The sequence below is a fragment of the Erpetoichthys calabaricus genome, chromosome 8 (genome assembly GCF_900747795.2).
Source record: "Erpetoichthys calabaricus chromosome 8, fErpCal1.3, whole genome shotgun sequence".
Taxonomy (NCBI): Eukaryota; Metazoa; Chordata; class Cladistia; order Polypteriformes; family Polypteridae; genus Erpetoichthys; species Erpetoichthys calabaricus.
Genome location: NC_041401.2, coordinates 37,223,797 through 37,245,185, shown reverse-complemented (window position 1 = coordinate 37,245,185; position 21,389 = coordinate 37,223,797). Strand labels below are relative to the sequence as shown.

At 38.4% G+C, this 21,389-nt stretch overlaps 1 protein-coding gene across 3 annotated transcripts in view; it reads left to right on the top strand.

Moving 5' to 3' along the window:
- Positions 1 to 6,141: 6,141 nt before the first annotated feature.
- Positions 6,142 to 21,389, top strand: part of galnt13 (UDP-N-acetyl-alpha-D-galactosamine:polypeptide N-acetylgalactosaminyltransferase 13) — a 293,601-nt gene continuing 278,353 nt past the window's right edge. For all 3 annotated transcript variants that reach the window (XM_028806459.2, XM_051931008.1, XM_051931009.1), the window contains exons 1-2: positions 6,142 to 6,414; positions 17,550 to 17,819. In XM_028806459.2, the coding sequence (XP_028662292.1) occupies positions 17,678 to 17,819 (142 nt within the window). In that variant the 5' untranslated portion in view covers positions 6,142 to 6,414; positions 17,550 to 17,677. The remainder of the gene's footprint in view (positions 6,415 to 17,549; positions 17,820 to 21,389) is intronic.

The following is a 21,389-nucleotide window of genomic DNA, read 5'->3' as shown; positions in this document are numbered from 1 at the left end:
GAATTTTATTGTCTCCGCTTCTATAAATGTTGCTAACAATAGGAGAGGGAACTTAATTGAAAATGTGTTATAAAATTCATCAGGGTAGCTATCAGGGCCTGCTCCCTTCCAACTATGAAGTGAGTTTATACTGTAGCATCTAGTAATTTTGAAAGTGTCAGAGGTTTATCCAGTTCCTCTGCACTGAGATTATCTAGCTGTGGTATCTGTAATGCATCAAAAATGCATTAGATCGTGTTTTGCCTTCTTTATATGATCTTTAAGATCCTTAAGCACATTCTTCAGATTTGAGTCCATACTCAGATCACTCCCTGTAACTCCTCTAGGACATCTTTACAACTTGTCAAGTGGCTGACAGTGCATTTCCAGGCAAACAGCTCCTTACCAACAGCTATGTCACAATCGAGACGTTCCACCAACACAGACAAGTCAAGCTTTCTTATCTCAAGCAAAAACATAAGCAATTATCTGCCTTCATATTCCATCACAGTCTCTTCAATCCTCTTAAATTCACGTATGGCAACTTTGATTTCAGTTCCGCTCGTGCATAAATAGAAGAACATAGTACCCCACAGTGACTCAGTTCTTTTTCTTTTGTTGACGAGTCGTCGGATGGTAGTTTCCAGTGCAAAACCTTCCTATTACAGTTTTCTGATGAAAAATGTAGCTGAATTTATCCAAAGTTACCAAAGTTCTGCAGCTTATAGTTTGCTTCATAGGATGATTCATTCAATAGTGTGACACATGTTCAAGTACTTCCACAGACCAAATATCTCTGTTTTAAAAGTTTTAGTAAAATTTCAAAGCAAAACAGTTCACATAAAAATAGAGCAAGAAATCATATTAAAAAAACTTCTGTTTAAGGCTTATGTATCTTGTTTCATTTCTCTAAATTTGGTCATACAGTTATACTTGAGGCATGTTAAGCAAGTTAAGCACGGCAAGAAAACTGTATGCCATTTCCTATTTGCAGACGTAACAGTGCATGCTAGCAGTAAGACTATTTCTTCACTATCTTAATTAACACTCTGTTTTACAGAGATTTTACAGAAATTCTATTTCATGTTAACTTACAGTCGGGTAAAACTTAATACCATATTCTAGGTTGCTATGAGAAACTGACATTATATAGAAATTAAGTAAACACTTCAATTTAACGTCAAACATTAACTTTCTAAGGTTGGCTCTTACATTTATCATAATTGTATGCATTTATGGACATATTTTTAATAATGTTTGCAAAAAATGAGTGTGCTTTAATATAATTTTACATTGTTTTGGTAATCACAGTATCATTTTGTATACAGGTTTAGCATAGAGTTGGACACCATATCATTTATAACTAATGTTGTCACTGCTAGTTATGTGATTGAATGGTGGCATACACGTGATGTCATCATTATTACTTTATATTAAATGGTGGCAAGCATTGCAATATGTCCAAGCTTTGGAAAAAAAATGACTCAAACAACTCATTGAAGACTCACTCTAAAGAGTTATTAGTCACTTTCACTTTGCTTATAATTATCTTTGACATTTGATACCACCACCATCTATTTTCATTTAGGCCCGTAATTTTAATGTCTTCTTCTGGTCATAAGTTTTTTTTGTTTGTGTTTTAATTCCAAAGAAACATTTACTTGGTTATAATAAAAAGTATGTGGTATCATGTCAGAATACAATCATCATGTTCTGCCTTTTGAGGAGGCCATAGACCTACTTATCAGTCAGAGACAGAATTTTAATAGGCAAGTAATTTAGAATGTCTTTTTTTTTGCCTGGGAGCGTGTAGAGCCTGGACCATTGACTTTCTTCCCTAAAGTGTCAGCCTTAGGGTCAACTGGACACTAATCTAATTTGTTATGCTATTCCTCCACCATCACAAGGGTATAAGATGCTCACATTCCTCTTATCCCTTTATCATTATCCACAAATATTTATGTTGTGAGACTTTTTAATAAATTATTATTTAACATTTGGTGGATAGATAGATAGATAGATAGATAGATAGATAGATAGATAGATAGATAGATAGATAGATAGATAGATAGATAGATAGATAGATAGATAGATAGATAGATAGATAGATAGATAGATAGATAGAACTTCAAACACACTATATAATCAATAGAATTTGAAACACACTATATAGAGACAAAGACACTTGATTTACCTCTCTGCTGCACAGTTTAAAATTACAAATCAAAGAATGTTTTTCAGGCTCATAATGGCTTCTTTGCCTTTCACTAGCAGAGCTCTTTTCCTCATGTTGAACAATCGCAACTACTGACTCCAAAAGTAGACTGTTGTATATCTTATGCTTGCACTAATGAAGCTATGAAACACACCATCGCAAACACCTACGATGCCAATTGTCTTAAACATGATGGTGCCCTGAAATAGGAGGACCATGTAGAAAAAGTGCTGTGCTACATGCTGTAACTGAAATGTATGCAAATATCTTTAAATTAAAGTCTGCAATGTGCACGTTAATCACATATGAATTGTTTGATTTGTAAATTTAAACTGTGGAGCAAAAGGTAAATCAAGGAAAAATATGTATTTGTCCCAAACATTGTGGAGGGCACTGTAGATAGATAGATAGATAGATAGATAGATAGATAGATAGATAGATAGATAGATAGATAGATAGATAGATAGATAGATAGATAGATAGATAGATAGATAGATAGATAGATAGATAGATAGATAGTGTAAGAAAGGCACTATATTACGCCCGACCCGACACAGATTGAACACGGGAGGTACGTATAAAAATAAATAAACATTTTCTTCAGCTGGAGGGCACGTCTTCCCCGTAATATCCCCAGCCACAACACAGTCCCAAGCACCAAAACCACACTACAACACTCCTCTGTCTCTTCCACCACCACTCTTCCACAAGCTTTGTCCTCCTCCTCCCGACTCTGGCCATTGAGTAGTGGTTGCTGGTTCCTTTTATGATCCACCCGGAAGTGCTCCAGGTGCTTGATCACCTGTTTCCGGTTGCACTCCCGGGTGGGGCTGAAGATTAATCCAGCTGGGCTCAGGGACCCATGCCGCGCACCCTTTAGGTCACCCCAGATCCTAACAGGGCTGAGGAGAACTTCATCTCCCATGAAGCCCTGCGAAAGACTGAGGCACCGCTCCAACCCAGGGGGGCAGCCATCCAGCGTCCAGGGGGAGGTACTGCACCATCCAGGGCTGCTCCCCCTGAATATCCATCGAAGGGGCATGGGACCCGGCCGTCCACCACAATAGATAGATAGATAGATAGATAGATAGATAGATAGATAGATAGATAGATAGATAGATAGATAGATAGATAGATAGATAGATAGATAGATAGATAGATAGATAGATAGATAGATAGATAGATAGATAGATAGAAATTTGTCCCGAGAGGGAAAATTTTCTTTTTATAGAAGCACAATAAATAAATAAATCCACCTTAATAAAAGGAAAAATGTCTGTGTGTCTCTCTGGTTGCTATGTCATATGAGACATAGCAACTGGACAGACACACTGCACTGCAAATGTTAATGCTGAGGTCTGCGTTGATTACTGAGATTTCTATGCATCTTAGATGGTTAGAATTATTATTTTATGACAACAACTTAGAATTATTATATTTTGACAATCAAGAAACAATGTTCTCCACCTGACTTCTATACTCTGTATCCTATACTCTGTCTGAAACGGCAAATACACACCTTAATGACTAAAAAAGAAAGAAAAACTTCAAAATTAGCTTAAGATAAAAAGAGCAATCACAGTCACAGTGAGGTGTTATATGGGCATATTGCCATTGATATGAAGGAGCCCCAGTAACGTTCCTTTATACACCTCTGCTGAATAATTTGTTGCCTGAAATTAGTCAGTGTTAGTGTGCTGGAGAGAGGATGTGCAACATTGTTCATAATGCATTCAGTTTTGTTTAAAGTTTCTTCTTCATTGTATCTCCAGGGGGTCCAAAATGTGCCTCATAACTGAGCCTGCCTTCTTAATGAACTTTTTGATTCGGTGGGCCTCTATTGAAGTGATGTTACCAGCCCTGCACACCACAGTGAAGAAAATCACACTGACCACCAGTACATGTGAAGGATGTCAAAACTACATTGAATAAATGCCGTCATCCTAAGACAAAAGAGCCTGCTCTGCCCTTTCTTATATAATTTGCCTGTGTTATGAAAACAGTCCAGTCTGTCATTGATGAGGACCCCCAAGTACTTGCAGCAGTAGATCACCCCACATCCACTCCCTGAATAGTGACCGGCTGTACAGGCTCTTTGGTGTTGGGCACAGCAATTACCAGTTCCTTGATTTTACTGATATTAAGTCAAAGATAATTCTTTCTACAACATGAAATAAAATTCTCTACCTGACTTCTATACTCTGCCTCATTTCTCTTGTGAATACATCCCATTAGGCCAGAATCATCAGAGAAATTCATGACTTGTTATACTTATAGTCATAGGGGTACAGAATGAAGAGAAAATGGTGGCAGAACTTTAGAATTGTTGTAATTTTGGTAATGGAGAAATCATTTTGAGTATAGTTTTACATGCGTGGTGTGCAGGTTCAGTGAACATTCCTCATGCTGTAGTGATTTTTGTGTGAAGATGCCTATTAGTATTTGTCTTCAATAACTGCCAAGCTTAGTACTGGAATGCCTTTTTATTGTTTGAAGTTTAAATGAAAGACACAAGTAAATTTACTAAGTAAATGAAAGTCAGAAAGCCAAACTGCAATTTTAACCAATTGGATAAAAAAAGAGGACAGAAGACTCTTTTTAAACAAGCAATGAGGAAGAAAGAACCTATAAATATTAAATAAATAAATAACTTCATCCAGCCATCCTTCCATTAACCAACCTGCTATATCCTAACTACAGAGTCATGGGGGTCTGCTGGAGCCAATCCCAGCCAACACAGAGCACAAGGCAGGAAATAAACCCTGGGCAGGGCGCCAGCCCACCGCAGGGCGCACGCACACACACACAAACACACACACACACACACAAACACCAAGCACACACTAGGGACAATTTAGAATAGCCTAACCTGCATGTCTTTGGACTGTGAGAGGAAATGGGAGCACCTGGAGGAAACCCATACAGTAACAGGGAGAACATGCAAACTCCACAAAGGGAGGACCCGGGAAGCAAACCCGGGTCTCCTAACTGTGAGGCTGCAGCGCTACCCACTGTGCCACCGTGCCGCCCTTCCTAAATTCAATAATGTATTTTATATTCTTACTTATTACTATACAGACTTGGTGGCGGAGCAGAGCACATTTTACCAGTATCAAGCCAAGTGGGAGTCAAAATATCAGTAGGGCAATGTTTTATATCAGAAAAGGCACACTGACCATTTAGAGTCACCTAAACCTAATCTGCAAGTCTTCAGATGCCCAACTGGCACGGGAGAACAAGTAAACTCCATGCATGCAGTTATTACACTCTTTAAAATCTCAGAAGCCGTGAGTCAGGATCTAAAATCACTTTGCCATTAAACCAATTGCTGCAATTAGCATTACTTTAAAAGTTATTATTAAGACAATGAAACTAAGAGGAAAATGGTAATACCAGAAGTGAAGACAGAAGAAAAAGCAAATGGAAGCAAAGAGAAAAATAAATCACACGGTGGAGGGAATATATGATTTGTTCTAAAAAGGGACCATTTTATTGTGTGTAATGATGAATAAAAGACAGAAATGAAACTGATAGTCCAAAATATGGATGTATTTTTTTTAATTTAAAGAAATAATCCTAGCTACAAGTTACAGTAAAATTATCGAAATCTTTCTTTCCAGAAAAATATTATGCATTATAACGAGAAACAGTATTAAATCAGTCTGCTAGTATGTTAAGAGGAAACTTACCCATGCATTTTCCAACCTGCTTAATATAATGTGGGCTCGCCTGTCCTTGCAATAAGCAGAGCTAGCCAGTGGTCGACACGGGATGGGACGACTGTTTAAATTTAGTAACGTAATTGCAATCATGTATATACATAAAAACTACAATTTCCAGAGCGCTTTGCGAATCCTGGAACACGATAGGAGAATGATTGATTACCAATGAAACCAACGAATCGAAACCATGGACCAATGAAAAATCACAGTGGGCGGGGCCTCGTGATCATTTTTCGACTGTTGCAGAAGGCAGCTTTGCGTTTTCTTCGTTATCTTTAATTGCGTGGAAGTAGAATACGCGAGATTTTGTTTGCTTCTGCAAATTAAATTACATCAAGGTAGATCAGTACATTTTGTCATCTTTTACGCTACAATTAGTCCTAGTTTCGAAGCGATGGCGGAAAGGCTGAGATCCAAGTGTACGTCGTACAAGGACTGTCAATCCTCTGCAGGGAAACGCTGTCTCTGGTCCCATACGAGACCCTAAGTATTTATCCGGTATGTTAGCCTTTCTGGGTACATCCTCGCTGTCCGACTGAGGGATTTCACTTTTATTATTGCTTGCGCCTACTTTTGAAGGTGTCGGCATTTGGGGGTTGGCATACGAATGCTGTGCAACATGTAGTCGGAAAGGGCGACCCAGCTCGGTATCTCATAACTAATTTTAACTAGAATATTTCCGATCGTGTTGTGTAGGTTAAGCCACAGGGGTTTGTAGTTTTTTTCTGCTTTTAATGTCAGCGCGAGAATGTCACTGCACCTTTAAATGCAAGAGGCGTGCGGAGAGTGATGGCACTGGTTAACGCAGCTGCCTGGTTTTCCGAAATTGGGACATCTGTCTGAAGATATTTATAAATAGCGGAAAAGATATTTTCATTTGTCATGAAATAGTAATGATTCACATGTCGATGCAGACTGAAGCGATGTGTAGCCGGCGTTCACGGGAATGACAAGTCCGTGTTATTGCAGGTTTTATTATTGTGTTCACGACAGAACATATATTTTTGTCGATTTTCTACATTCCCTATACCCTGGTCCTGGTTGATTTATTAATTCTAGTTTAATATTGTGCGTGTTAGATTAGAATTAAACTCTCCAGCTGGCAGTTACCATTCCCTTTCTGATTAATATAAGTCATCTTGAAAGAAACCATAGATCGCACCGATGTGCTTTGCTGCATTAACAGGCATCTTAAAAGATCCCAGTGCGAATTTACCAATAATTAATTACTTCAAAACGGGACAATAATTGCAACTTTATCAAAAATGCTAAAAATGATTTTTTAACGGGTTGGCTTTTTCATGACATCATTACATTGTCGATTAAGACGTTTCAACACTGAAAGTTTATCAAGAAAGAATCTGAAATAAGCTTTAAAGGCGCTTTAGATGTTTCTGCCTATTTGTATTTGCATGTGCTCTATTTGTAAAAGTATGACCACCTTCTTGACTTTCAGAGAGGTATTAATTCTGTATAGCACCTTTCTTATTTAAGCACAATGTCAGCAGCTTCACACTTCACATAACATAAAAGCAAACAGTGCTTTGCTTCATTAAACGTGTTAAACAGTATAATAAAATTTGGCAGAAATGTACAGTATTTTAAGTGCAAGTTTAGGATAATGTACTGCAATAAATAAGTTCAACGGTTAAAATTTTGGAGGAGAAAAGAGTGTTTACTTTAGCTAATAACCTATCGATTAGTCAAGAAGGAAGACCATGTTCGTTTTTTGTTTACAATTAAGGTCCTCTTTTAATTTTAGATAATTGGATCATATCTATTTATTTAGACAGTTGTACAATTGAAGGGCACGTTTTCAGAATTCCATTCACTGATCTTAAGTATTTATCCACAATTGATTGACCATGTTAACTTGTGATCACAAGCAATCTAAAATCAGAACATTTCTATGAAAAGTGCATATAAATGGCTATGATAACAAAAATAGATTTTTTTTTCTAGACTTAGTAAATTGAAATAAATTAGTTGAGAAGATTCCTTTTTGAGTTCTTTCATTAAGAGGTTGAGTGGAACCTGCATGGGGAAACATCTGCATATTTAAAACCACCATAGTTCCATCCATGTAAATATTCAGTATTAATGTGGATATTACTAGGGTGCAATGGTCTCGCTGCTCTCGAGTCCTGGGGTAGAAATCTGGCACAGCAGTCACTGTCTGCAAATAATCCGCTGGTTGGCCTTGTGTCTCAGTTTGGGTTTTCTATAGATACTCCAGGTGTTCAGATTAGACTGATTGGAGATTTGAGGTCATTGAGCTTTGAATGAGTGTATGTCAGCGTTAGTATGCCATATGACTGACTTACTGCCATGTGCAAGGTTGTTTTCTGCCTTTACTTTAATGCTGATGGGATAAGCTCCCCTGCCACGAACTTTGTGTAAGCAGGTTAAGAAGCTGAGTGAGTGAATGAAAGAATTAACTGTTTACATTCAGTAAATAAATGAGAGCCAGTCTAAATTAAATGGATTATATGAAGTTGCTTTTATGTTTTACCATTAGAATGGGATAGCGGCAGGGGGGCTACATGACCTATATAATAATAAATTTACCAACAAATGTATTTTCACAACACAGAAAAACTGTTATTTGAAGTTGGTAGTAATATTCATGTTTTTTTAGTCAAAGTATATGATAATCCATGTCGACTAGAATTATATCCAGTGAATGTATATGATTGCTTTTCAGAATATGCCATTAATAGGTTTATGATAAATTTCTAGTTGGTCTTTAGGATCTATTAGTGTTAAAGCTTTTCTACTTTTAAATTTGTCCTCTTATCATCCTGTATCCTTCAAGTGTGCATAGCTCTGTTTTGAACATGGGAAAGGCACTATATAAATACAAATTATTATTATTATTATGTTTAAGGCTGCTGTGTGCAGCAGAATTTAATTGCAGACTGCAGTATGTATGAGGTCAGTCATGTAATGTCCCAACATCACAAAATGCCTTCAACGTCAGTCATATAACACCCATCATATTAGACTATGATTAGCATTAGGACCCCGTTACACTTTGGTAAGATTTGGGTTGTAGAAGGGTTATCTGAGTCAAAGGGCATTTTGTGACTGATGTTGTGGGCATTACCTGATCTCTTGTCATAGGTGTTGCAAGCTGCAGCTAGACCCTTCTCATAATGTGTGAATCTGTTGTACTCGTGCTCTATGTGTGGTCTTTACAAACTGCTACTGCTGCATGTGTGTTCCTTCTTCATAGCCAGAAGTAATGGGCAGAAGAAAAGACCTACAAAATAGTTGAAAGTGAAATATTTCTTGTACAGATTTTTTTCAGCAAAGTGTTAATTAACTAGATTATTATTTTTTTTTTTATGAGATTAGTCTTGTACAACCCCAATTCCAATGAAGTTGGGACGTTGTGTAAAACGTAAATAAAAACAGAATACAATGATTTGCAAATTCTTTTCAACCTATATTCAATTGAATACACTACGAAGACAAGATATCGAATGTTCAAACTGATAAACTTTATTGTTGTTTTGCAAATCTTCACTCATTTTGAATTTGATGCCTGCAACACGTTCCAAAAAAGCTGGGACAGGGGCAGCAAAAGACTGGGAAAGTTGAGGAATGTTCCAAAAACACCTGTTTTGAACATTCCACAGGTGAACAGGTTAATTGGAAACAGGTGTTTGTCATGATTGGGTATAAATGGAGCATCCCCAAAAGGCTCAGTCGTTCACAAGCAAGGATGGGGCGAGGTTCACCACTTTGTGAACAACTGCGTGGGCAAATAGTCCAGCAGTTTAAGAACAGCATTTCTCAATGTACAATTGCAAGGAATCTAGGGATTTCATCATCTTCTGTCCATAATATCATCAAAAGATTCAGAGAATCTGGAGAACTCTCTGCACGTAAGCGGCAAGGCCGAATACCAACACTGGATGCCCGTGACCTTTGATCCCTTTAAGGCGCTGCATTAAAAACCAACATCATTCTTTAAAGGATATTACCACGTGGGCTCAGGAATACTTCAGAAAACCATTGTCAGTTAACACAGTTCGTCACTACATCTACAAGTGCAAGTTAAAACTCAACCATGCAAAGCGAAACCCATATATCAACAACACCCAGAAACGCCGCCGGCTTCTCTGGGCCCGAACTCATCTGAGATGGACTGACGCAAAATGGAAAAGCGTGCTGTGGTCTGACAAGTCCACATTTCAAATTGTTTTTGGAAATCATGGACGTCGTGTCCTCCGGGCCAAAGAGGAGAAGGACCATCCGGATTGTTATCAGCGCAAAGTTCAACAGCCAGCATCTGTGATGGTATGGGGGTGTGTTAGTGCCCATGGCATGGGTAACTTGCACATCTGTGAAGACACCATTAATGCTGAAAGGTACGTACAGGTTTTGGAGCAACATATGCTGCCATCCAAGTGGCGTCTTTTTCAGGGACGTCCCTGCTTATTTCAGCAGGACAATGCGAAGCCACATTCTGCATGTGTTACAACAGCACGGCTTCGTAGTAAAAGAGTGCGGGTACTAGACTGGCCTGCCTGCAGTCCAGACCTGTCTCCCATTGAAAATGTGTGGTGCATTATGAAGCACAAAATACGACAACTGAGACCCTGGACTGTTGAGCAACTAAAGTTGTACATCAAGCAAGAATGGGAAAGAATTCCACCTACACAGCTTCAACAATTAGTGTCCTCAGTTCCCAAACGCTTATTGAGTGTTGTTAAAAGGAAAGGTGATATAACACAGTGGTAAACATGCCCCTGTCCCAGCTTTTTTGGAACGTATTGCAGGCATCAAATTCAAAATGAGCGAAGATTTGCAAAACAACAATAAAGTTTATCAGTTTGAACATTCGATATCTTGTCTTTGTAGTGTATTCAATTGTTCAATTGAATATAGGTTGAAAAGGATTTGCAAATCATTGTATTCTGCTTTTATTTACGTTTTACACAACGTCCCAACTTCATTGGAATTGGGGTTGTATGTCTAGAGACAACCATGAGTAGATTTGACTTAAAAGTGGGTGGGAACAATTAGACAGATTTTTCAGTTTGAAATTTCTAAACCAATTCAACGCCTCATTAGTTGGAGCTCAGAGTAGGGGTGATGGTTTGAACAGCAAAGAGTAATGGTGTGCTTGTGAACCTATTATGATAGATAGTCAGCCTGCAGTCATGATGGATAAAAGACTCCACTTTATGCGTCGAGTGAGTGGGGAGCACATTACATGTCTTAAAAATAAACATAACCTGTTGCAAAGGAAAAACCTTTCCGTAAAGCCAGATTATACTTTTTGCATTCAAAGACAGCACTGGGCTAGCGATAAAGGAGAACGGTGCGCTGCTGTTCGCTATATGTGGCGTCTGTCACTTACAGTTACGACAACACAGTCAAAGTCAACGTAAGACTGAAAAAATTGGCAGCTACATCTGTAAAAAGATGTTAAAATATGCATTCAAACTCAGCAGTGTGTCATCATCCTTAGCTAAAGGGAGGTGAAAAGAATTCCCATTAAGAGAGTTGTAATGGGTGGGGGATGATTTGATTTGAACTTAGTTTTGTAAAATTTGACTTGCTTGTATAGAATGTTATTTACTTTTAATAAATTCAATATAATGTTAAAAAAAAGTTTTTAAAAAAGGTCTGAAGGAGATGTAACTTTCAGCACTCTAAACAATAAATGTGCCTAACAACCCTGACATACTGTAGCTCCAGTAGAACAGTGGAAAAGGCAGCATAGTACTCAGCATCTCATTAGAACATCTAAATGAAAAACTAAAGTAAGTTAACATTAGATAGATAGATAGATAGAACTTTATTTCACCCTGGGAGAAATTTGGATTTTTAAAGAAGCTCTATAAATAAGTAAATATATGCATAGGTAGATAAATAAGTAAATAAATACACACACACACACACTTTTTGGTCTGATCACACACTAGAGTTACTGTAAAGCAAGAATAATTCAAAAATCGGAAAACGTCTGACTTGGCTGTCATATTAACAGTGAGGCATAATGCAGGCGTATTGCTGTTGGTGTAAAGGAAGCCCCCATAGCATTTCTTGACGCACATTTATGCTGAATAATTTGCTGGCTGAAAGTCCTCAGTGTTAGTGTGTCACAGAGAGGATGTGTAGCATTGTTCTTAATGGCACTCAGTTTTGTTTTAATTCTTTCCTCCGCTACGACCTCTAGTGGGTCCAGAGTGTGTTCTATAACTGAGCTTGCCCTTTTACTTAGCTTGTTGATTCGGTGGGCCTCTCTTGAACTGTTGTTATCAGCCCTGGACACCACAGAATGGAAAATCACAGTGGCCATCAGAGTTCTAGAAGATGTGAAGGATGTCACTTCCCACATTAAATGAACACAGTCTCATAAGGAGAAAGAGCCTGCTCTGCCCTTTCTTATATACTGGTACTTCCTCTGTGTTGCTGTTTAATTTGTAAGTGGCAGGTATAGGGCCCAATGGAATCAGTTTTATTTTTTTACAAATTCCGTTTTTTAATTTTTTTTATTTTCGGTTTTCACCGTTTTATTTTACCTTAATTCTGATTTTTTTTTTTTAAACTGTAAGTAGCAACAGCTACAACAAAACAAACAATAATGAAATGGCACTTTACATTCCTTTTAATGAAACAGTACACTAGCACAACTGAACCTTATTTTGCAGTTCCATTCATCAGGTAGGAGCTCAGATCCTCCATGATGCTGTATGCTGAGTTTGCAGTAGGACAGTGAGTGCCCTCCAGAATTGTAAGAGCTGTTACTAGTTTGATGCAAGACTGGCCAAAGACTAACTCCTGTGTACTAAAAAATGTGTGACTTACACTGTAAAGCACACATTCAGAAACATGTATTTGTCTTGTTTCAAAACTTCATGATTTATTACAGTAATGTTAAATAACCTTAATATTGTATAAATCTCTAATGGCTGCAGCAGTAGCCACCTAACCAGTTTACATACTGTGCCAACCCACCATGCATATGCTGGTGGAAAATAATAGTTGCCGATGACTTGCCCACTACTAATGCTTGTACTGGTACAGCAAAATGGCTGAAAACTGTCTCATAATTTTTTTTTTGTTTTAATACACATGCATGCAGAGTTTGCCTTTTACATAGATGAGCATTTGCACGCTGTCCATTCTAGTTTATCAGATTGTTTAACAATTTAAATGTGATTTTATATGCAGTATGTAATATTAAAAAGATGTGTTCTTCAGCCGTGGTGATGTTAAACCTAGATACCTGCAGTGTCTACAGATTTTCATTTCAGTCACAAATTGTTTCATGGCTTAAACTGAACTCCTTGCTTAATTTGCATTGTCGTTATTCTATTTCTTCATGAGGGGGAATACAGAATTACTCATCAGCTGCTTTCTGTAAAGATGTGTTGTGTTTTTGTGAATGGCCTTATTTGTCCAGTTCTGTTTTTTGCTGATGCTGCTGGTTATGCTCCCAGTCACCCAGAGTTGGTTTAAAAAGGTCTGAGACTGTTTTGGTATGTTATGTTAAATCGATATTTACAAGTGATGGCAAAAGTTCATAAGGCAATCCTTACATGAAGAGGAGAAATGGCGGCCATTATTCCGTAGTCAACATTACTAATCATGATGGCTTCTCATGATTGCTTAGTTCCTTTGATAAAAGCTAAAATATGGAAAATCAGCTTGTTTAGCACACTAAAGACTGAATACAGTTTTTCATGCTTATTGGCCATGCATCACTGGGGAAAACTCATACCTGACAAGGCTAGATGATTCAAATAGCAGAGAGACAGTTCAATTTTTAGTCAAGAAGCAGTTGGTTACTTCCCAAAAGTATTGCATTATTTCGCAGAGAATTTGACTGCTGCTACAGTTATCATTGTGTATGTGTACATTTGGGTCATCTAGTGGCAGCTAATGATGGAGAGATTAGCCATGTGTGTTGCTTGCAGTCAAATGACAAAAACTGAGCAAAGGTTACAGGCATATATTTAGTTTTAATTGTGTTAAAGTTTAGTAAGTTTAGTGCAGATATTTTAACATAGGCAGTGTGAAATCACAGAGCTAGCATTCCTGACACACAGCACCAGGGTCTGCATTTTACATGTTCTCCCTGTGCATTTGTGTGAGTTGATTACTGAGTATGCATGCTTAACTGTGTATAATAAATTGTTGTAACCTGGAATATCTGGAAACATGTAAGTAATACTTCTCAATTAAGAAAACTAGGGGGCTTTGCCCAGTGCTCGCTTCGCTGTTCATAGACTTCAGCATTTATCACAATTGTTCCCCAGAAACTGATTTTGAAGCTGAGTGAGTTATGACTGAACGCTTTCCTCTTTAATTGGATCTTAAATTTCTTGGAAGAGAAGCTCCAGTCAGTATGGATTGAATGCAACCCTTCCATCTCCTCATATTCACTACTGAAGCTCCTCAGGTTTGAGTGCTGATCACCCTGCTGACTCATGACCGCACAGCCACACGCGGCACTAATTACCTAATCAAGCTTGCTGATGACAGAACAGTTCTGAGTTTGATAAACGAGGATGACTAGGATGACTAGTCTGCATATAAATATGAGGTGGAACAACTGGCCATGTGGTGCAGACAGCAATCTGTCTCTCAACATGGACAAGACTAAAGAGTTAATTGTTGACTTCAGGGAAAAAAAAAAAACTTCCCTGATTACATCCCAGTCTGGCTCTCCTGTGGAGATTGTAGAAATGTGTTAAGTTCCTCAGTGTGCATGTAACTAATGACCTCACATGGACTAACAATACCACTTCCTTAACTAAAAAGGCTCAGCAGAGACTACACTTTTTGAAGTGACGGAAGTGAGCGAGCCTGAAATCTCTCATTCTCACCACTTTTTACAGAGTACCATTCAAAGTGTTCTGACCAGCTGCATTATGGTCTGGTGTGGCAATTGAAGCATGTCTGACCACAAGAGATTGCAGAGAATACTGTGGGCAGCTGAAAAATATTACCAGGGTGTGTCTCTCGCTTCGCTGGAAGACATGTTCTCCAAATGTCAGAGCCAGATCTGTCAGGTTATGTGGTAGCTTTTTCGCCCAGGACGTCAGACTCCTCAACACAGTGCTCCCTTTGATCTTGCACAATACCTTAAACGTTAATCATTCACTCTAGTTTATGCAAATGTCAACAAGTCACATATGCATAACTTGCATTTAATGTGTTTTTGTGTAATTGTGGTAGTTAATAGCATTGGCATATTGCCTATTTAAATATAATGTTGCATGGGTTTGTCTGTAGGTGCACACTGTCTTGTCTTATTTGCACTATATATACACTATGAGCCCTGATCTTTGTCATTATATCCCTGTAATTATTACGTTATATATGGTTGAGATGACAACAAAGTTTGCTTTGACTTGGACATTACATTTATAAAAATATGTCAACACTGTGTTGCTAAAATCCTGTATTGAATGGGTATAGTGACATCCTTTACATGTTCTGTGATTTTCTGTACCGTTGTGTGTCCTGGGCTAGTAACATCACTTCAGAAGATATCACCAAATCATCAAGCTGATTAAGACGACAGGCTTAGTTATGGGATGCACTTTTGACCTGCTAGAGGCAGTAATGGAGGAGAGAATGAAAGGCAAAACTGAGTGCCATTATGAGTAATGCTGTACTTCCTCTCTATGACACATTAACATTGAGGACTTTTAGCTAAGGAATCATGCAGGAGAAGTGTGTGAAAAAACGGTACTGGGGCCCTTTCATACTAATGGCAATACACTTTTATAATGCCTCACTGTTGTCTTATCATTAGCCAAAGCAGAGGTTTTCTCTTCTCTACCAGTGTTGTCAGCCAAGTGTATATAATCAATTTGCCATAAAAGTTACATTTCCTCTTGGGAGAAATAAATTTATATCTATCTCTCTATTATAATAAAACAATCTTGGGAAGACAGATGAGACATGACTTTCTCAGACACTTTCACATCCCGCAAGACAAGACTTTGTGCCAAGAGATTTAACCAGGCTCGGGGCCAAAAATAAAAGACAAAGAGTACATGACAAAGTAGAACATCGTAAAGAATTTAAAAACGTTGGCACGATACACATGCAGAGCAGGTTAGAGACAATGGAAGTACGAAAATTCAAAAGTTCTAAAAAAAAATGATAGTAAAGATCACATTAGCACAAACAAATGGAAATTACTCGGTGAAATAATGGAACAGCAAAAAGAGATTGAATATATTGTTCAGATTTAAACTTTAAGTCGGAGACTTGTAGATCATCAAATTCGTGTTGCCATCAGGGAATAGTAGTATTTCTTCCCAGTGAAGAGGCATATCCGTGAGAATCAAAAGATCTGTTGTTTGGTGAAATTGAAATCCGGTGAGAGAAAATTTCATGCCCCGCGAGACAAGACTTTATGCAAAGAAATTTGGAAAAGTCCTGCCCACATCTAAAACATTTACAACCACGCACACGGTTCAATCATTTCTCATTTGTGTGAATGCTATTGTTCGTGTAGAAAGAAAGAAACAATATTCACTCATGGGCAGTTATACATTGCATTGTCACGATGTAATTCCAAACACTGAATCAAAATTCAATGCGATATTGACGTAAAGGTAAAAGCAAAAGATATGGACATAGGTGATATGACAGAAGTATGTATATATTGTTTGGCTTTAAAGTTTAAGTTGGAGACTTGTAGATCGTCTAATTCGTGTTGCCGTCAGGGAAAAGTAGTGTTTCTTCTCAATGAAGAGGTGTATCCACGAGAATTAAAAGTTTTGTTGTTTGGTGAAAGTAAAATCCACATATGCGAGTGGCAGAGACGTGAAGTTGCTTACGTGTACCGCAGGCAGGGGGGTTGGCAAGTGAAGCGAGCAGGGGGCTATCTATCTATCTATCTATCTATCTATCTATCTATCTATCTATCTATCTATCTATCTATCTATCTATCTATCTATCTATCTATCTATCTATCTATCTATCTATCTATCTATCTATCTATCTATCTATCTATCTATCTATCTATCTATCTATCTATCTATCTATCTATCTATCTATCTATCTATCTATCTATCTGCTTGCCTGCCTAATAAGCATAATTACATGAAATTCAGCACATTTTACTAAATGCTTTTTATCTTTAATCATTTTCCAACAATGACTCATGTTTTCCACTGGTTACAATATCTTATTAAAGGTAGGAAATGTTTGAGGTGTTTTTTTTTCTTTTATTTCAGCCTTTATTTTAATAAGAGTTGTGAGTGTTCATCTCCACCATATATATCATTTGATATTTGAGGAAGGCCTAAGAGAAGGTTTATGGATGTGGTGAGAGAGGACATGCAGGTGAAGGGTGTGACAGAACAAGATGCAGAGGACAGAAAGATATGAAAGAAGATAATCTGCTGTGGCAACCCCTAATGGGAACAGCCGAAAGAAGAAGAAGAAGAAGAATAACATTTGTTCTGAAGTTGCATTATTCAAGTTAATACAATGATATTATATGAATTCTTTATTAAAATAGTTTTGTACACTGATTTAGTGCTTTTTGTTAAATAGATTTTGATTTATGTAAGATGTGATTTGTTTCTGATGTCTTTACTGGAAACTAATCTTTGTTTTTGTTTGTTTTTTTTTTTCTTTTCTTTCAGAGCGATGAAAATTCTTCAGTCTTCATGTGTCATTGCTACTTTGTTGCCTTACCCCTACGTTGTGGTCCTTCTTCAGTTCAAACGAGTTGTTTACTTTTTGAAGTGCAGTTAACCCATACATATACAAAATGAGAAGATTTATGTATTGCAAGGTGGTCCTTGCTACATCCTTAGTGTGGGTGCTAGTGGATGTCTTTCTTCTACTATACTTCAGCGAATGCAACAAGTGTGATGAGAAGAAAGACAGGTCGTTGCTTCCTGCTTTAAGAGGTATGCTTTTTCTAATTTAGCATTCTGAGACATTTTGCTGCAAACTTTGTCACAGCCAGTGGTTCATTTTGTGTGTTATTACAGTGTTATCACATTCTATGTATACCTTGTGGAGTGCAGGAGCTATTGATGCACAGATTTAAGCAGTAATTCTTTACAAATTTTTTGTTATTTATGTTCCAACTTGAAGTGATGAAGCTGTAATTTTGTAACTTGATACCTCCTGTAATCTAGGGCATGCTTCAAATCTGGGTGACCACCTGCAGACTGAATTGCTGGCAGTGTGTCATGGTGTTCTCCAAGACAGTGTGCCTAAGCATTTAAGCAAGTTGCTTACCTTGCCAATATTCCAATTGCTTTATGTGTATTTCTGTGTAAATGTTGCATTTTTTTGTTGCACGTGCAATTTTCTGTTTTAATCTAACTGTACTGTATTTGTTAGAATTTATAGCATGCTGGGCTTGTAAGTGAATTGAATTATGTGATTTTCTGTCAGTTTAGTTATCTTGTTGGGAGAAAATTATTTGAACACATGGTATATATTTTTTCAAGTTTTAAATGTCATTTACATTTTGTCATATTTAAATAAGTGAGAGACTGACGAGAAGTACATGAATGGCTTGGATAAACCTTTGTTGAATGTTAAGTATAACAGTACAATGTGAAGGCAGGAAGTTGGAGAGGCAACCAGCCAATGCAGTGTTAGTTAAACAGGGCATTGGCTTGTTTGTTTTTATTTATTTGTGCTAAACTCGTTCAGTGTTCAGAATCCTATTGTATATTTGCCCAGGATATGTCCCTATGAAGCAGCAATAGATGTGCGTGCAAGCGTGTGCCCACTATGTTTCCACCATAAAAGTTGATGGGACTGTGATAATTATTTAAGAGGAAATAATTTGTTTTAATGATTTGCTGCTGTATGAATTTCCACAAAAATGTCTTTGTCCTAGGTAAAACAGATTATGAGAAAATTCATTAAATATTGTATACTAGCCGACCTGCCACCACATAATTATTTATTGATGGGTGAACACTTCCTGAAAGACACAGTTGTCCAAATGGGGTGGGTTTGAGGATACGACTGTGAGTGAATGAAAAGATGGAACTCTGGAGAGAGCAACATACAATTGTCCGTGACTGAAAACTGGGTTTGGCAGATACAGGCATATCTTTTTGAAAGTTTGGCCCTGTGTCTTATTAATTGTCATTGCAAAGGCTAATCTAACAGGAAATTGTGTGCGTGTAAAAGGCAAATTTGAATCTGATGGGGTCAGGGAAATCTGGGGAATAAGGACAGTTTGTGAGGTAGCAGCTGCGATAGTTTTACACTCCAGTACATTGCGGTGAATGCTGGTAACAGTCAGTCTAGTGCCTTTACAGAGACTTCTTGCTGGCATGAGGTTTCTGAGAAGCATGACGACTGAACTAATTTTAATTTTGAGTTTATGCGGAGGCATGCCAGTGGGAGTAAGACTGCTAAGAAATTCTTCTGGGAATGAAGGACGTTCTCAGAAGTGAATGGTGATAGTAGCTGGAAGTATTTGGGACATCGCCACAATTTCTGCCTCGCCACCATAAACTCTGGAGGTATTCGTGTAGTCAGCGTATTGTTGAGCAGACTGTATGACTATGCTTCCGTGACTAAGAACAACGAACAGCACGTCGCCGAAGTTATCGCAATGTTGGCAAGCAAAGGTTACAGCCATGTTGCGAAGTTCGAGAGCAACAATTTTGTCGATGACATTTTTCCAGAAATATCCGACTGATAGAAAGAAACAGTTACCTGATGCAGGAATGTGTATAACCTTGAAAGAAGAGTTGTTTCCATGAAATACATGTGAAGCTCTGGCCATGTTAGGAAAATGAACAGTCAACGTGGCTCAGAGGTGCATGTGGACTGTAGCACAGAGCAAAGCGACTCAGAGCAGGCAGTGTGCATGCCTCGAGAGCGACGGTGGACGCGGGAGGAGGGTTACAGTTGGCGGACGGGGCTCTGTCGTGCGTATCCCATGACGCGGGAGGAGGGTTAGAGTTGGCGGGCGGGGCTCTGTCTTGTGTACCCCATGCGCACTGCCTGCTCATGCCTCGAGAGCGAGGGTGGACGCAGGAGGGGGGTTAGAGTTGGCGGGCGGATGTGTTTTTTGTGAGGAGTTTGGGGTGGGCACATGTGCAGGCAGTGCACATGCCTCAAGAGCGAGGGTGGACGCGGGAGGAGGGTTAGAGTTGGAGGGCGGGGCTCTGTTGTGCGTATCCCATGACGCGGGAGGAGGGTTAGAGTTTGCGGGCAGGGCTCTGTTGTGCGTGCGTGCGTACCCCATGGTCGGGCGACTTGGTCTTTTATATATATAGATAGGAACATTCATAGACGACACCATTACAAGCTGGATTATAGTGCCCTTCATAATGTTTGGGACAAAGACTCGTTTTTCCTTGATTTGATAAAAGTGCACATTGCAGTCTTTCATTTAAGGATAATTGCATACATTTTGATGACAGCTTGTAGAAATAACAAAACTTTTTCTACATGGTTCCCCCCATTTCAGGGCACCATAATGTTACGGACAATTGGTGTCACAGTTCTTTGTGATTACTCAGGTGTGTTTCATTGCATCATTAGTGCAGGCATAAGATACCTAGACATGCTTCTAACTACTGTACATACTACACTTGGAGTTTGAAGTTCCAATGAAAGTCAAAGAAGTCATAATGAGGCTGAAAAACAAGAACAAAACCATCAGAGACATTTGTAAACTCTTGGGATCGCCTAAATCAACTGCCTGGAATATCATTAAGAAGAAAGGACACACTAGTGAGCTCAGTAATTGCAAAGGGACTAATAGACCAAGGGAGACCTCCACTGCTGATGACTGAAGAATCATCACTATTGAAGATAAAAGCCCCAAACGCCTGTCTGACAGATCAGAAACGGTCTTCAGGAGGCAGATGTGGATGTGTCAGAGATGACTATCTGCAGAAGACTGCACGAACAGAAATACAGAATCCAAACTTTAAGAATGCATACCACTAGATAGCTACAAATACAGGATGGTCAAATTATTGTTTGTGAAAAAGAACTTAAAAGAGCCTGCAGAATTCTAGAAAAAGAGTTTGTGGACAGACAAGGCAAAAATTAACTTGTATGAGAGTGATGGCAAGAGCATACTGTGGAGACAAACAGGAACTGCCCAAGATCCAAAGCATACCACCTCATCTATTAAACATGGTGGTGGGGTGTTATGGCTTGGGCATGTATGACTGCCACAGGTCCTAGCACACTTATCTTCATTGATGATGGAACTGCTGAAGACAATCGCACAATGAATTCTGACATACTGTATGTAGAAACATCTTATCTGTTCAAGTTCTAGTAAATGCCTGCAAACTCACTGAGCAGTGCTTCATTCTACAACAAGATTATGATCCCAAATATTCTGCTAAGGCAACACATGACTTTTCCAAATGTTAAAAAGTGGAAATTTCTTGAATTGCCAGGCCAGTAACCCGACTTAAATCCAATTGAAGAAACCTTCCATATGCTGAAGAGAATTGTCAGGGGACAAGCCCCAAAGC